The sequence below is a fragment of the Haliotis rubra genome, unplaced genomic scaffold (assembly GCF_003918875.1).
Source record: "Haliotis rubra isolate DU_JTF1 unplaced genomic scaffold, ASM391887v1 Scf978, whole genome shotgun sequence".
NCBI lineage: Eukaryota > Metazoa > Mollusca > Gastropoda > Lepetellida > Haliotidae > Haliotis > Haliotis rubra.
The window spans coordinates 144761-163510 of record NW_025767721.1 but is presented as its reverse complement, the minus strand read 5'-3'; the positions used below and the strand labels follow the sequence as shown (position 1 = coordinate 163510).

Below are 18750 nucleotides of genomic sequence, written 5' to 3'. Positions count from 1 at the left end.
ACTCCAAACATACGCAGTCTGAGGCGATCTTACAGAAATATCTAACATCTTGCAAAGTTGACTTACAACGTCGACCATCTAAAACAAATGTTCAACCGTTTGAGAAAAATAGACAACAGTAAAGTAGAAGGGAGGTGTCCTTGCAGCACTCCACGGTCACGATGTCTTACTACACCATGCACAAATTGTGATCTCAGTCCTACTGAGCATATCTGGGCTTTGTGGCAAGACATAACACCATTCCAATCCATACGTCAAAGGGATGATCATTGCAGCATTTCCTGGAATCACGTGCACAGCTGGGGCATGGCAAACAGTGAAGATCACATCATTGAAAAAGTAAGTTATTATCTCCCACGCGACGGTGTGGACATAAACTTCATTACACCAAATGTCTGAGTGATAGTCAGATCTTGGCAAATCACCGTTTCAGAGCTTTTTACTATTCCAGTTTTTCAAGCACATATAACCAGTGTAATCTCAATTGCTATCAACGAGAAGGCATATTACAGTAAAGACATTTGCACCTGTGATCATTCGTGACATAATTATAAGAGTGTCGTGAAGTCAACATGACGGCTTCCATATCCTATTAGATTAGGTAATAAATTATGACTTAACTGCGAACGAATTGGTACTGTCTCTACTAATATCCATTCGAAAATATGACGAGCTGGAGTTAAGAGTCGGCGCTAAAATGTTTGGAAAGATATTTATACCAGGAGATCTTAATTTCACTCTGTTTGGATAATGCAATGCTTAGCCGAGGTAAAGTAATGCCTCGTGTCCCTTGTCAGAGGTGAGTACTTGTATTCAGTTGTATATCCAGGATTGTTTAAAAGGGTACCCCATCCTTCTATGCTTCTACCGAACACACACCCCTCACCCCCCATAAAAGATTAAATAAAAACAACAACAATGTCACCCCCCAAAAAAACACACCAAAACAACAACAACAAAAAACAAAACAAGTAAAAAACCCAAACAAATCAAAAGCGAACAACAACACACAACAAATAGAAAAAAAGAGTAACAAATGGTAAACATGGTTAACAAAATATACAAACAAAACAAAACAAGCTCTTTTGACTGCCAAATAATATTTATTGTGAAGTGACATTTCTCCAAATCATCTGAGAAGAAATTTAATACTGTATCATCTTGACGGACCTGATCTTCATGGCGACGTCTTCACCATGCCAAGTAGACTGCCATTGGTGCTTGTTCTTCCAGAAGTCCATCATAGCAGTGTGAGAGCTGTCCCTCCATGGCTTACCGTTAGCATTATGATACGAATCAGAGAAATAGCCATCCGTGGCACCCACAGCAACGTTCAAGATAAGACTCATCTAAAAACGTAACATAACCTTCAATGTCCAATGATTATCGATTTTTTTTAAAAGAAAGGGGTTTTATGATGGTTAAATGACTGAACTGAATACTTTCACTCAAGCTCAAACTGTTAGTATTATGTCAATAAGCAAAGGACCGTTTCGTTTTAAATGAGAAACATACCGGTCCATCAAAAGGGGCGTTTTTACCACCTTTCGCCCAGGGATTGGTGCCAGAGAGATGACTGTATGAATAGAATCCGTTGGAAGGAGTCGGCATGACCTCCAGTGGATGATGATCTATTTCAGTCCTGATTGAAGAGACAATAGAATTCTTGTTAAAAAGGACATATAAGGCCTATATTTAAAACAGTTTTTTTCTGTCCTAAAACAAGATACCTTATTTTGAAAAGTGAAAGTAATAAGCGATTGTTGTGTGGCCTATAAATTCGTTATTTATTGTGAATGAATGAAAGTTTGTAAACTAAGATTTAGAAAAAGTTACAGTCACACTAAAAAAGTAAAATTTGAAAATGCAGTACAAGTTGCTTTACAAACAAAACAAACAGATTTTAGCTGTGATTATCAGTATTCGGCAAGGAGAATACAATAAACTCAAAATCATAAAAGATTTATTCCAAAATCTTATTAATGTGGTCTTTTTCAGTTTTTGGCAATTAGCAGTCTGAATTGTTGGAAAAAGGTCTGAATCTTTGACATTCAGGTTCTTCCTGATTATACATAATTAAAGTTTATTTGATGTGTAAATGTCATCTTGGTATATAACAGAATCGTTATTTTTAGTCAAAACTTAATTTAATTGTGTAGTTTGAGCAGGAGAGGAATAGTTTCATAAAGAATAGAAAAGGTTATGGTATTTGTAAAACTGTCAATAGATAAAGCTTCTTTAACTATAGGTTCTTTTAATAGATGGCTATACCCTAACTTTTCTGTAGCATCACATCTTATTTTCAAAATAAGGTGGTGCTTAATTAATGCACGAGTGTATATATTGAACGCAGTCAACTGTACAATGTCGTTTACAGTTTACATAATGTTTCACAGACATTCATGCCAGATATAGACGTTCCTTGTCTTCTTATCTCTGGAGGATTAGTCTTTCTTCCAACTCACCTTATGTGGTCTGCGGTCCAGTCAATGGCGTAAGTGTGGAAGCCATCCCCCCATGAGCCCGTCCTGCAGCAGATCAAATATCACCGTCATAGCAACGGGAGGACACAGACATAACGTATGGTACTTCCTCTGATGACTAAGTTGGAAACCATTGGAATCAATCTCAACCATTTCGTGGTTTGGTTGAGTAAGTTACATTGCTTCACGGTACACTGGACAGTTCCATATTAAAGAAAAGCTCTACATGTCGCGGCTCTTAAACATTTACCACGAGGATGAGGATGTTGATGAGGATGAGGATGCTGATGACGACGAAGATGGGGGTATTGATGAGGATGAGGGTTTTGATGATGACCAGAATGATGACGGGGATGCTGCTGATCAACTAAGCATCATACTCAGATTGAACCTGATGCTTAAACTCTCGATCAGTGGCTGTCCTCAGGGTGGTTCAGTTTCAATAGGGAACAGGATCACAGATTAAATTCAAACCATATATATGTTCCAAAATCATAAGAGATATAAGCTTAAAGCAGTGTCCTTTGTCCGATTCAGACTACGAGTAAATGAATGAGTGAGTGAGTTTGGTTTTACGCATCTTTTTGCAATATTCCAGCAATATCACGGCGCGGGACACCACACGTGGGCTTCAACGAGTAAAAGAAAGCATATACAAACATTGCAGGGTATAGAAACTACAGTTATAACGAACTCGTTATAACCATAGTTCGTTATACGGAGTTCGTCCATAATATACAGCAGCTGGCCAGGACAAAAAATACAGTACGTAATATCGGCCAGTTCGTCATAAACGTAGTTTATTGAATACCCTATTTGCAGTTGGATATTTGTAAGTATGTGTCTTCATGACCGTCATTATGTGACGTGTATCACGTCCTGTTTACGATGACAAGTTTAAGTTAGCTGGTGACAAGGTTCGTGTAGTGACCTGACGAAAAAGTATTGTCAGGCACAACATTGATAAGACGCAGTACAACTAACGCTGAATGAGACTGTTGTCGATGTTGACTTGAAGTGCCCCAGTGGAGGGTGGAGAACGCCACGTGGACGCCTCGGTCGTGTCCTCCTGAGTCCTTCAGATTAACGTTTCCTGTAAATTGAAAAGAGTGAGTGTGTGTTGTGCGTTTATGTTTGCACGTTTCGGTGCAGCTGGAACTTTCGAAACTACTTTAGTAACCGTCAGTATCAGGTTATTACGGTTATACAATTTTAGAATTTTATCAGTATTAGGTTAATCCTGCCTCTCATGCGGAAGTACAGCGATTTAGTGTCAGAGAGAGAAATCATACTTCATACCTCTTGATTCCATTATGTCTATTTCACCGGAAATTGGCCATCCACCATACTTCCAAGGTCTTGTAGGTGGAAGCATCCAAATGGCTTTGAAGGGAATTCAGGAGTTAAATAAGGTTAATTGATGTCTTGTTATTTTTGTAGATTAAATACAATACATGACATAAACAAATCGGTTGGCTATATGTATGAGCGAAAATAGTTTTGCTGGTGAAAACCGCAACTGATTACTAGTATGGATTTAACACTTAGATTCAGCAGTTGATGTTCATTTAAGAGTCCATGGAAAATTTTCATTATGTCACTTGGTAGGAAAATACTTATAGTGAACATTCGAGTCATAGTCACCTGGCCATAACCAATCTCCTTTAGGTAACTGTGCAACGACTTCTATTCTTCCGTAGGTGATGGAAGCCTTGGAATAGAGTTTAGATGACATGATAGGTGGGATTTCATTCTTCGATCCCAGACGGTGGCATCCGTTGTCACTGTAGTATGTGCACGATCCCCATTGCTCTGGAAATCAGATAATTCTGAGACATGCAATGACATGCGATGACAGACTGCAAATGCATCCTATTCCTGTTTACACTTTGTTCAACACTTTGTTCAACATTGACAGCCAGCTCTAAACTTTACTTAAGTTTAAGATACTTTGACAATGTGCTTTTGAGATTTCATACTTTGATCCCAGATGGTGGCATCCATTGTCACTGTATGTGCACGTTCCCCATTGCACTGGAAAACAGGAATTTCTGGCTCATGCAGTGACATAACAATGATCAATGGCCTGCATCCTCTCCTGTCTACTAAATGTATACATGTTTAAATTTTAACAGCCAGCTCTAAACGTTACTGAATCTTTAGGTAATTTGCAATTTTGCTTGTGTTACGTATTGAAGAAGGAACACTATTCGTGACGGTCGAGTTTTTCTAGGTTATTGTATCGTGACGTCCTTAAGACATTGTTGGTGCACAACCATATGTAGATCACACATATTTGATGTCACATACTACGTACAGAGTGTACAACTTATCTGTAGTTCTTCCTCCCCTGTATCTTGTATTACATATATGAAGATACAGAGACATATGTGTATTGGAGAAGAAATCCTTTCTTAACGGTCAATGTTTTCTACTTATCTATCCGAGACCTTTACCCTCTAATCATGTCAAATGCTATCGGTAGGTTCATGTCTGTCTACTGTTGCCGAGAACATCTGTCTTATCAGTGTAACCTTAGTCCATTTCGTGTGTGCAGGATCTTGAAATGTCAAATTTAAGTTGATACGTTTACTTTCGTGACAATGCAAATACTGACCGTGCGCTGACACTGGTATTATACATGGAGATCGCACTCACATGACATATGTTCACATATTTTATTTCAAGATATCTTGCTTTCCTTGATGAAATCAACTGAAACTTACTTCTGACATCCAAATCTCCGTGATTAAGGAAGTTTTCTCCGAACTTGTCTGCCGTAAGCGTCTGAACACAACAAGTAAGCCATGTGTGAGTGGGTATGGTTTTACTCTGTTTTAAGAAATATCAGCAATATCGCTTCGAAAAAAAGATCCACACCTTGTACCCGAGCAAGTCGGAGTCTTTGAAGACACAACGGAGACTTTTGAGTGACTTGCGAACTCTTCAATCACCTCTAGTATCTGCATATCAGCAGAGGAGAACTGACATTCAACTACTGTCCCTGATATTCAAGCACTGCCCGTTATATCTATAAACGTGTATTTATAACAGTTATAACATACTATAACTGAATTAACCAAACAAGGTTAATTTCTTCTTTTACATCTATAACGAAGACAATTCATATACATGAGTGAGTGAGTTTAATTTTAACACCACACTCTATGGCGGCGGTCTGTAAATAATCAAGTCTGGACCAGACAATCCCGTGATTGACAGCATAAACATCGATCTACGCATGTGTCAACCAAGTCAGAAAACCTGACCACCCGATCGCATTAGTCGCCTCTTACGACAAGCATGGATTACTTAAGATCAATTCTAACCCGGATCTTCACGGGGTTTATGAATGAGATCAGTACCGGTTTGAGGTAGAGGACGCCATTCTTTATGTAGGTGTTGGCAGATTCCGGTGTGTACATCTGGAACTGACCACCCTGATAAAAAGGTAATAAGTGTAAGTGCAAGGATTATTTCTTATTAATTGCACATGAATGGACATATATTTTGCAATTGTCAAAATAACTTCTTCCAACACGCATATTTGAGTCCGACGCTAGTTCATTGCAAAAAGGTTATTATGAGAGATAATAAAAATCAGATATAAGTTGAAGAACAGTCACACGCGTTTAGAACGAAAGCCCCTAATCGTCCGAGTATTCGACAGAAGCCCACCATTAGCTTCCAACTAATGTTTTCAAATAAAGTTCATCCACTGATTGTCCTGCAAGAGATCCCTTGGTTTTGCCATACTCAATTATGATCGTTAGTAGCCGTAGGTAGAAAGCAATCTGTTCAAAGTGAGTGAGTGAGTTTAGTTTTACGCCGCACTCAGCAATATTCCAGCTGTATGGCGTCGGTCTGTAAATAATCGAGTCTAGACCAGACAATCCAGTGATCAACATCATGAACATCGATCTACGCAATTGGGAACCGATGACATGTGTCAACCAAGTCAGCGAGTCTGACCACCCGATCCCGTTAGTGGGCTCTTACGACAAGCATGGGATACTGAAGATCAATTCTAACCCGGATATTCACGGGTCATCTGTTCAAAGACGACACCTATGACGTACACATTCTTTTTGAGGATGTGATGTGGAATGCATATAACCACATCGAAAAAAGCTCTCATGGCTCCTTTTGACTTGTAAACAATACACTGCACATGTGCACACCGGTTGGACATTAAATTATATCGTAACCTGAATAGGACTATTCATTAAGATTGACATGGTCAATTAAAGACCGCCTGCGTGGTGTAGTGGTTAGAGCGTCCGCCCGGAGAGCGGAAGGTCGCGGGTTCGATCCCCGACCGCGTCATACCCAAAAACGTTAAAATATGGTACTTGTTGGTCCCTGCCTGGCGCTCGGCATTAATGGGTACAACCAAGGACTGGTCGGCTCGGCGTCAGTATAATGTGTCTGAGTGGGGTATTCATGCTTCACTGCGGCATGGTACCTCAGTGGGCTAGCACTATAAAACCAGCTTCAGTCTGGGCCAGTACAAGCAGCCGCACATACACATACACACGCATGCACGTCGTCATATGAGCGAAATATTCTCAAGCACGATGTAAAACCCAATTTCACCTCACCTCACCTCATCAATTAGAAGCGACAAAACCCTTTCCACGCCCGTAATAAGTCTCTGCTAAAAGCAGAGTCGATTGTACAATTGTGACTATATCATGAGTATATATTTGTTTGAGCTGTATTTCAACTGTACGATGTTGTTTGTAAACAAATCGAGTCTGGATCAGACAACCCGGTGATTGTAACCATGTGAACCGCAACCACGAAACAGACCATCGTGCAAAAGTAATTGACTTTTCAGACCATATCCTACACATATACGTGTATTTGTTCGATATATACTACAAACAAAAAAATATGGGAACACATACTTCACCACGTTTAGGTTTATATATGACCATCAAATTTTAGGATGTTCCCATTTGTTTGTAGTATATTTCCTTATCTCGCATATGGATACTTTCCTACCAAAGTGAATGTAAAAGTGATTCTCACCCCTCCTCCCCAACAAGTGATTTCATGCTTCCATTTGCTGCTGTCAAGATGGCTTGAATGGAAGTCGTCATACATCACGGTATGGCTACGCCTGTAGAGTCGTGGACTAAGAGATGAGGCAGCTGGAAGATGACAAACATCTGATGTGATTGTTTGTTTGGGTTTATTTTGGGTTTTTTTCTTGTTTAATGTTTAATGCCGCACTTAGCAATAAGCCAGCTACATGGCAGCAGTCTGTAGTTAATCGAGTCTGGACCAAGCAATCCAGTGACCAACATCATGAACATCGATCTACGCTATTAGGATACAATGCTGTTCATTAACCATGTCAGCCTGACCCCATGAATCGCCTCTTAGGACAAGCGTGGGTTGCTGATAACAAATTCTGATGTGGATCTTGAAGATCTAATGAATACATGAAGTATAGTTTAGATGTTACTCAACTCAAAATGAAAGTTTTGGAACTGAAAATTTTCACTGACATTTCACAGTCATTGTATTTTGTTACTTGACAAATGCTTTATCAAGCGGGTCATTTAACAAGAAAATTCAGCAAAGGATATACATCTCCTACCAAACGACTTACCGGGAATTGTATACGTATCCTCAAGGTGGAACACAACATGGCCAGTTGCAAACAGATATTTTACTGCATACTCAAGCACTTTCTTCCCAGTAAATGCTTCCCCAGTTGGAACATTGTAAGTGAACGATCCATGAGCTGAAACAGGTTTGAACACTTACAGAAGGATATCCTGTAGGAAACGTCACATATGGTTTGCATAATATGTGCCAAGTGATTTCCTGCAGCATACTGTCATTCAATGATTTCAAGAAAATTCAGCCAATGAGGGAGCCGAAGGTACAGTAACATATTTATATTTTCTTCAATGATCCCCTGGGAGCAAACAGTCACTGAATGTCAAACTGGAGAAAACAGTCAATGGGTGATCTCCTAGATGACCTCCAAACAGCAAATATCATTTCCTGCGGGAAGGTCAATGGGTGATCTCCAGTAGAACATGGATCATGAGCAGTCAGGGAATGGTCTGCTGTGTCAAAGAGTCGATTGGTGATTTACTACGTCAAACAGACAATGGATGATCTCCTAGATGATCTCCTAGATGATCCAAACAGCCATGACATCATTTGTTAGGGTAAGTCAATGGAAGATTTCCAGGTGCACACACTGCATTTTGGATTATCAAGAGCAATAATTGAATGTAGTCTATCTACCTGAGCAAACAGTCATTGGATGATCTAGTGGGTCAAACAGTAAATGGATGATCTCCTAGATGACGATCAAACATTCATGACATCATTTTGTATGACTGCAAACAGGCAATGGATGATCTCCTAGATGGTCTTCAAACATTCATGACATGATTTATATCACTGCAAACAGGCAATGGATGATCTCCTAAACCTTCAAGCCGCCATGGGAAAAGTCATGATTTTCTGCAAACAGTCAATGGATAATCTCACACTCTACATTTTGGATTATCCAGAACAGGCACTGAATGATCTACTGGAGCAAGCCATTGTCGAATGATCTACTGGATCAAACACGCTATGGTGCTTTACTTGGAGTAATTGCGAAATACCTTGTTATTCAATCTTTGTTCTTATGAATGTAGGCAATTGTAGATGCGAAGTTGTTGTTCTTAATTCACGTGATATATGCCAGGATCTTTCAAAATGTAGATATATGTTTTAGGGGCGTTGCCTGTTTGATCGTCCAACTGGCAGAATTCACCTAATATATACCAGAAGTTCTTTTGTTTCCAGCATTATCACGTGGAATTCTTACCATTTTTATACACCCTCACAGAGTTGGAGGCCTCAGGTAAACTGACATCTTGATCATGAAGGGAGTAGGTCATTGCAACTGTATCAACACCAGGGATCTCTGTCGAAAGAAAGAATATCATGTAGCACTTGTCATTGAGTTTGCTTTGCATAGCTGTTACACAAAGATACATGGACACAATACTGATTTATTATTTGCGTCTCTGACGGATGATTTGCCCATTTCCCCATTTCTGTTGGATAAATATATATTAGTATGAAATATGGTATATATCGTAAATGTCTCAAATTTATTATCAACATATATTCTACACTGTGTACTTGTGTAAGAACTGATTCAGGCTTAATGCTTTATTTCAAATGTAATATAGGTACCCGCCAAGGATGTACTCTGAGTCCGCAGATGTTTACTATATTCATAAATAAACTTGCTCAAATATTGGAGAAAGACGGTGGAAGAGGTGTTTTTATATCAACTCATATTCCTGATGTATTTCTCTATTAATCGCTGATGATGTATCAATTGTATCAGACACTGCTTTACAGCTTCAAAAGAAAATTAATATTGTTGAAAAGTTCTGTGCAGAGACAGGAATGAAAGTCAATCAGAACGAAACCAAAATTATTGATTTTAGAAATGGTGGTCCTCTCCGTTCCTATGAAAAGTGGTTTTTAAACGGTGAACAAATAGAAGTTGTGAACATGTACAGAAGTCGTGGGATTCTGTTCCCCCCTAAACGACCCGTGAAGGTCCGGGTTAGAATTGATCTTCAGTAACGCATGCTTGTCGTAAGAGGCGACTAACAGGATCGAGTGGTCAGGCTCGCTGACTGGGTTGACACATGTCATCGTATCCCAATTGCGTAGATCGATGTTCATGTTGTTGATCCCTGGATTGTCTGGTCCAGACTTGATTATTTACAGACAGCCGTCATATAGCTGGAATATTGCTGAGTGCGGCGTAAAACGAAACCCACTCACTCACTCCTAAACTATAATGGACTACAGCCAAATAATGTGTACTAGCTCAAGCAAGTAAAGCTGTATCTATAATTACCAATCATATTTTGGATGTATTAATCACAATGACATTTTAAAAATATTTGATATCTTCAAACAGCGATTTTATGACTGCTTACTTCAACCTGGCTCTCCTCACTTGACTCGTCATCTCAATGTAAATATTATTTACAATTTAACACGTTCACTGCTTATCACGAGTATACTCATGTTACCAAATGTAACAGAATTTGCCACCACGAGTTATGTCACAGCTACAGCAGTGGTATTTTAAAACAAATTTCACATGTTGGCAAAAAAGCAATCATCTCCTGGCGGTAAGAAAGATTTTGTCTGAAAAATATGATTAATGTTGACGTAGTTAATTGATCCTAATACAGTCTGTCTGTCTGTCTGTCTGTCTGTCTGTATGTATGTATGTGGTGCACATGTAGGTAGGTAGGTAGTATGTATTAGGTAGGTAGGTAGGTTGGTAGCTAGTATGTATTAGGTAGGTAGGTTGGTAGGTGGTATGTATTAGGTAGGTAAGTTGGTAGGTAGTATGTATTAGGTAGGTAGGTGGTAGGTAGTATGTGTGGGTAGGTAGGTGGGTAGTTGTATGTATTAGGTAGTTTGGTGGTGTGTTTATGTGATAGGTATGTATGTTGGTGGGTAGTATGTATTAGGTAGGTAGGTTGGTAGGTAGGTAGTATGAATGAGGTAGGTAGGTTGAAAGGTAGTATGTATTAGGTAGGTAGGTTGGTAGGTAGTATGTATTAGGTAGGTAGGTAGGTAGTATGTATTAGGTAGGTTGGTTGGTAGGTAGTATGTATTAGGTAGGTAGGTTGAAAGGTAGTATGTATTAGGTAGGTAGGTTGGTAGGTAGTATGTATTAGGTAGGTAGGTAGGTAGTATGTATTAGGTAGGTTGGTTGGTAGGTAGTATGTATTAGGTAGGTAGGTTGGTAGGTAGTATGTATTAGGTAGGTAGGTAGGTAGTATGTATTAGGTAGGTTGGTTGGTAGGTAGTATGTATTAGGTAGGTAGGTTGGTAGGTAGAATGTATTAGGTAGGTAGGTTGGTACGTAGTATGTATTAGGTAGGTAGGTAGGTAGGTATTAGGTATATAAGGTAGGTTGGTTGGTAGGTAGTATGTATTAGGTAGGAAGGTAAGTAGGTAGTATGTATTAGGTAGGTTGGTAGGTAGTTTGTATTAGGTAGGTAGGTTGGTAGGTAGTATGTATTAGGTAGGTAGGTTGGTAGGTAGTAAGTATTAGGTAGGTAGGTAGGTAGGTAGTATGTAATAGGTAGGTAGGTTGATAGTAAGTATGTATGAGGTAGGTAGGTAGTTTGTATTAGGTAGGTATGTTGGTAGGTAGTATGCATTAGGTAGAGTAGGTTGGTGGGTAGGTAGTAAGGTAGTATGTATTAAGTAGAGTAGGTTGATGGGTGGTATGTATTAGGTAGGTTGGTGGAGTAGTTTATGTGATAGGTAGGTTGGTGGGTGAGTAGTATGCATTAGGTAGGTGGAGTAGGTGGGTAGGTAGTATGTATCAGGTAGGTAGTAGGTAGGTAGTGTATATAATGTATTAGGTAGGTGGGTAATTAGGTAGTATGTAATAGGTAGGTAGGTTGGTGGAGTGGTATGTGATAGGTAGGTAGGTGGGTGGGTGGTATGTATTAGGTAGGTGGGTATGTTGGTGGGTGGTATGTATTAGGTAGGTGGGTTGGTGGGTAGGTGGTAGTATGGATTAGGTGGAGTAAGGTTGATAGGTGGTATGTATTAGGTAGAGTGGGTTGGTGGAGTAGTATGTATGGTAGGTGGGTAGGTAGGTGGAGTATGTATGATGGGTGGGTTGGTTGGTGGGTGGTATGTGATTAGGTAGAGTGGGTTGGTAGGTGGTATGTATTAGGTAGGTAGGTTGGTGGGTAGTATGTCTTAGGTAGGTAGGTTGGTAGGTGGTATGTATGGTGGGTAGGGTGGTGGGTTAGTGTTGGTGGGTAAGTATGTATAAAGGTAGAGTAGGTTGGTGGGTAGTATGTAGTAGGTAGGTAGGTGGGTGGGTAGTATGTATTTGGTAGGTAGGTGGGTAGGTGAGGGGTAGTATGTATTAGGTAAGTTGGTGGAAGGTTTGTGTGTATTAGGTGGGTATGTTGGTAGGTAGTATGTATTAGGTAGGTATGTTGGTGGTAGTATGTATAAGGGTAGGTAGGTTGGGTAGTATGTATTATTATGTAGGTAGTATGTTGGTGGGTTGGTAGGTATGGTATAGTATAGGTAGGTAGGTTGGTAGGTAGTATGTATTAGGTAGGTAGGTAGTATGTAGTAGGTAGGTAGGTTCGTAGGTGATATGTATTAGGTATGTAGGTAGGTAGTTTGTATTAGGTAGGTATATTGGTAGGTAGTATGTATTAGGTAGATAGGTAGGTAGGTAGTATGTATTAGGTAGATAGGTTGGTAGGTAGGTAGTATGAATTAGGATAGTTAGGTTGATAGGTAGTATGTATTAGGTAGGTTGGTAGGTAGTTTGTATTAGGTAGGTAGGTTGTTAGGTAGTATGTATTAGGTAGGTAGGTTGGTAGGTAGTATGTATTAGGTAGGTAGGTAGTATGTATTAGGTAGGTAGGTGGTAGGTAGTATGTATTAGGTAGGCAGGTAAGTAGGTAGTATGTATTAGGTAGGTTGGTAGGTAGTTTGTATTAGGTAGGTAGGTTGGTAGGCAGTATGTATTAGGTAGGTAGGTTGGTAGATAGTATGTATTAGGTAGGTAGGTTGGTAGGTAGTAGGTATTAGGTAGGTAGGTAGGTTATATAGGTAGTATATGTATTAGGTAGGTGGGTAGTAGTATGTAATAAGTAGGTAGGTTGGTAGGTATTATGTATATGGGGTATGTATGTATGTATGTGTATTAGGTAGGTAGTATGTTGGTGGTAGGTAGTATGTATGTATTGGTAAGATAGGTAGGTAGGTAGTAGTATGTATTATGTAGGTTGGTAGGTAGGTATGTATTAGGTAGGTATTAGTTGGTAGGTGAGTATGTATTAGGTAGGTAGGTTATGTAGGTAGTGGTATGTATTGTGTAGAGTAGGTTGGTAGGTAGTATGTATTAGGTAGGTAGGTAGGTATGTATTAGGCAGTATGTATTAGGTAGGTAGGTTAGTAGGTAGTATGTATTAGGTAGGTAGGTTGGTAGGTAGTATGTATTAGGTAGGTAGGTAGGTACCGAAGTTAATTTCGAAGTCATTGTTGGTTCCTGTGAAAACATTCAAACCCAATATTGAAATACAATCAGTTAAACCAACTATTAAAATTCTCATATTGATTTGCTTTGGGGAAGATTGTATTGAATGGTAAATGGTGAGTGAGTGAGTGAGTGAGTTGATATTTAGCATCACATCGACATTACTTCAGCCATGTCGTGACGGAAACAATGTATACATACCATTAAAAAAAGTAGGGGATATTCCGTTTTGCGAGCATACCACTAACCAATGCCAATGCATATGAGAAAAGTAATATATTATATATATACAGATTAAACATTTCCAAAGGAATGGAATAAATTGTAACATTATTTTCCCTTAATTTCTCTGCATCATCTGTTTCCTCCATGGCGTCATCATTTGCATTTTATCAATCTTGTAAATCCAATATCCTCACTTTGTTTGGATGATCAATACATTAAGAACATAAAAACCTGATATCATTGGACCGTAAAACTATTAGAGTATCACAGGTCAATGTCAAAATGTTCTTAAGGGAACGGACAACAATGGGTTTTTTCAACGTCTGCGCCACGGAAACGACATCTGCGACAATGCATTGGAAATAGATCAATCTCTGATGTTGCGAAAACCACGATGCCAGAAGAGCAGGCATGACTTAGTATTGTACATACCTAATATGCCAATTGCTAACATATGGATATCGTTATTATGTTTATACTTACTTGGAAAGGAGAATGTCAGACCATTCTTCTCTGAGTTTTCTTTGATAGTTGGCTGTAGAGATGCATAACACAGCCCAACAAGTAGAGTTGCAAAGAAAACGTTGATGGTCATTATCGTCAATATAGAGGCAGCCGATGCTAGCCACAACAGAAACAGTGTCTGTTTTCTGTGTTAAAGTTTCATGCTCACATATATATGTGGCCTTCCGCGAGATAAGGAACCTAACTCATGGTAACCCCATTTCTTTAATCTAAATTATCTTGGGAAGTTACCTTACATTTCGCAAAGATCCTTCCATATTTATCAGAGACACATTTTAGGGACACAATGCATCTACAAGTCCCTGGTAATTTTCAGGAGAGTCCAAACTAAAAAGACTTCATGAAATTTAAGTTTATTTGAAATAGAAATGAACCATGCAAAGAATTCAAAACCGTTTCAGCAAATACGAAAATTGCCATACTGGTTATTATTATTATTACAAGAACTCCTTTACAATATCCTCTGTTCAGATCCATTTTATTTGTATATAAAAATGCACCGTTAGAATGTTAAGAAGAAAAATATAACCGAAATTACACTTCAGAGAAGAGTCGGAGAAAGAATTTACAGTATAAGAGAGATAACTCTCGAAAATAAAAATAGTTTTACCAAAGTAGCTCCATCGCACAGCATCGTATTCTAATGATGTACATACACTTGACGTTTAAATTCTGCTAAAGGGTAGTGCCATTCATTGTTCAGTTTACATCTACACATGTACGTGTCTCACTATCAGCGACTTGTTTATCAAGACCCGTGAAGGTCCGGGTTAGAATATTGAACTTCAATAGCCCATGTTTGTCGTAAGTAGCGACTAACGGGATCGGGTGGTCAGGCTCGTTGACTTGGTTCGCACATGTTATCGGTTCCCAACTGCGCAGATCGATGATCATGCTGTTGATCACTGGATTGTCTGGTCCAGACTCGATTATTTACAGACCGCTGCCATATAGCTGGAATATTGCTGAGCGCGGCGTAAAACTAAACTCACTCACTCACTTGTTTATCAAAGGCTACACAAACTGTGCCTTCTTGTCGTAGTCCCACACATTCGTTAGCCCATGATAAACTATAGAGTTAAGACAGGTCGTAGTATTACGAACAATTTATGGATCGGGACCAAGGACGTTAAAACACCGGACATTGGGACTTCTAAATATCCAGATAAGTATATTCCATAAGTTGTCTCTTCCATTTTGTTCTATATAAGCTTTAGTTATCTGGTTCACAAACCAGATCTGTCTAAGGGAGAGTACTTGTGATGCGATAAAGGCTGACGTAATTGATACCTCTCTTTATGTATGTCCTTTCTGCAACTGTTCTAAATCGTATTTCATCCCTGCTGGGTAATACCCGTTCAATCATAACAACTATCGTGGTACCTTGTTATCCGTCTCGTGGGTTGCTTTGATCCGTTGAAAACCTCACCATCATTGACCGAACGAACCTCCTGATACTTGGATGACCTTTTCAAGACATCTGAAGAGCCAGTCAAAAGCATGACACTAAATGCTTTAGTTCTACCCGTGAAGAATTAGTTAGATTTGGTCTTCAGTAAACCATGCTTGTCGTAAGAGGCGATTAACGGGATTGGATGGTCAGACTCGTTGACTTATTGAAAAATGTCGTCGTATTCCAAATGCGTAATAGCGTGATGCATGTAAACTGTCAAGCAACTGTAAACTGTCCAGTAACTGTAAACTGTCAAGCAACTGTAAACTGTCAAGTAACTGTAAACTGTCAAGCAACTGTAAACTGTCAAGTAACTGTAAACTGTCAAGCAACTGTAAACTGTCAAGTAACTGTAAACTGTCAAGCAACTGTAAACTGTCAAGTAACTGTAAACTGTCAAGCAACTGTAAACTGTCAAGCAACTGTAAACCGTCAAGCAACTGTAAACTGTAAAGTAACTGTAAACCGTCAAGTAACTGTAAACCGTCAAGCAACTGTAAACTGTCAAGCAACTGTTAACTGTCAAGTAACTGTAAACCGTCAAGTAACTGTAAACCGTCAAGCAACTGTAAACTGTCAAGTAACTGTAAACCATGAAGTAACTGTAAACCATGAAGTAACTGTAAACTGTCAAGCAGCTGATATATACCTGTTAAGAACAAATCAGACCAAGGTTGTACTTAAATGGTTCCAGTACGCATAAGGGGTGATGAGTCTAAAATTCGTTTATCTTATCAGTCTACAAAATGATCTACAGGACGATTTGTGTAGCGGTGGTGGTGGTATTCACTTATGGCCAGCTAATATACTGAGTCAAAAAAGAAACTTCACACTCTTTCTTCAGGGCACTATAAAAGAACAAGAGATGGTAAGATGGTTAAATTGTTATTATTTCATTGCTGAGATCTGTGTGATGTACTCGATACACTGACAGTGCCATAATCAGTTCCATTAGACTACACCGCCGTTCCAAAACATGGGTATACAGAATGTCAAGTCACAAGAAAATAAATGCGAAATTTCTCAGTTCAATATCGTGTATGGCCGCCCCGCGCATTCACCACTGCCAAACACCGTCTCCTCATCGACTGCCTGATGCTTGTGAACACGTGGTTGGGGATTCTGCGCCATTGCTCTTGCAAGGCAGCGCCAAGTTCCTGCAAATTCTGAGGTTGGTTCCTAAGACCACGAAGCCTTCTCCAAAGTGCATCCCAAACGTGCTCTATTGGATTAAGGTCAGGGGACCTCGATGGCCAGTCCATGACGTTGACTCCAGCGTTTTGAAGGAAATTTCGTGTCAACATCGCGGTATGCGGCCGAGCCTTATCATGCTTGAACTGTAGACCTGGGCCATGAGCCGCCATGAAAGGAACGAGTTCAGGGGTGAGCATCTGGTCGCGGTAAGCAGCAGCTGTGAGATTTCCACGGCTGACCAGAAGTCGGGAACGGTTGTTCCCACAGAAAGCACCCCACACCATGCAACTTCCGCCCCCGAATCTGGCGACTTCCTGTACACAACATTGGGCATACCGTTCATGACGTCGTCTCCAGACTCTATGCCTGCCGTCCGCGAATCTGAGGGTAAACCTGGATTCATTGCAAAAGACGACTCGATTCCAGTCTCTCTTGGTCCATCGGATGTGACGTTGGGCCCACAGCAGACGTTGACGTTGATGAAACGGCGTCAATATTGGCCCACGATATGGACGTCGAGAATGGAGATTGGCAGCCCGCAACCGATTTCGAATGGTCTGTGGGGACAGTCGACCTCTAAACACCTCAGCCCTGGTTCGTGTAGCCGGCAGAAATCTGTCACGTAGGTGACGTAAGACGATTTGACGGGCTCCTGCTCGTGACGTCACACGTGGACGACCCGACCTTGGGCGATCAGAAGTGGTGCCAGTTTGTTGTAGACGACCTCGCAAGTCATACACAGTACGACGGCTGCATTCCATTGCTCTTGCGACGTCAATAACTGATCTTCCCGCTTGCAACATGCCAACGGCACGTTCACATTGCACATTTGACAATCGGTTAGAACTGTGGTTTAAAAGCGTTTTTTCAATTCTTGAGGCCAATGCAAACACGTGCATATGAAGAAAACTTCGATGCGAAGATCACGTGATCAACTGCACGTGCAAAACCTGATTTGCGACTAACGTCATTTGCACGACGAATGGATGGGTTTGAGTGGGTTTTGCTAACGTTTTTCTAGAGTCGAAATATAGGGATCCCATTTCGGATACATAGATGTATCATCAGAGAAAAATTATTCATTATTTTTCAAATTTCATTTTGTGAAGTTTCTTTTTTGACTCAGTATATTTACCTGCTTGCTATAATAATTTATTTTGTTAATTAGATAAAATCAAGAAAATAGAATTTAACAGAATTGCTGAGGTGGCTGAACCCATGAACATGTGCCTATCCGACATCTCCCAGCTATTGCAAAACCAGTAACAGTTACCGCCTTTATTGTTTGACGTTGTTAGCCCAAGGTGAGGTCTCTGTAAACACATGATGTTGTCTTTGCCTGTGCTCTCCTTACAGTTTCTGAGCTAGTCAGTTGACGCCAACCCCTTACATCTTACCTCATTGTATTTCATAGAAGTGTACATGGCATTGGCGGCAAGGACCAGAGTGTTGAAATGGAGGCTCTGATATTGTCTCCCAGGTCCTTGGCAATAGTGAGTATATTTTGAGCAGGACCATTTGTTAGCCCCCGGCATGTGGATATGATGCTATCGGAATAATGTCTACCTGGTATCAACGTATATGTGTAAGTCATGTGGAGCTAAACCAGCTTTTTGAGACCCAATGTCACGTCAAAAAGATATATATCAACGTAGGACATCGGAGCCCAATTGCATAGATCAATGCTCATGCTGTTGATCCAATCTGGTCCAGACTTGATTATTTACAGACAGCCGCCTTATACCTGGAGTGTTGCTGGGTGCGGCCTCATACAAACACACAAAAAA

The 18750-nt window shown here is 40.0% G+C and overlaps 1 protein-coding gene across 1 annotated transcript; it reads right to left on the bottom strand.

The window, feature by feature from the left end:
• Positions 1–1083: 1083 nt before the first annotated feature.
• LOC124265407 (beta-1,3-glucan-binding protein-like) lies at positions 1084–14472 on the bottom strand. The gene is made up of 12 exons (XM_046700176.1): positions 14275–14472; positions 9328–9426; positions 8104–8238; positions 7518–7639; positions 5849–5923; positions 5210–5270; positions 4128–4295; positions 3783–3866; positions 3468–3576; positions 2466–2528; positions 1516–1642; positions 1084–1349 (listed from the first exon to the last, which is right to left on the bottom strand). Exons 1-12 carry the CDS (start codon positions 14384–14386, stop codon positions 1146–1148), a joined length of 1359 nt encoding a protein of 452 aa, XP_046556132.1. The 5' UTR covers positions 14387–14472; the 3' UTR covers positions 1084–1145.
• Between the last annotated feature and the right edge of the window lie 4278 nt (positions 14473–18750).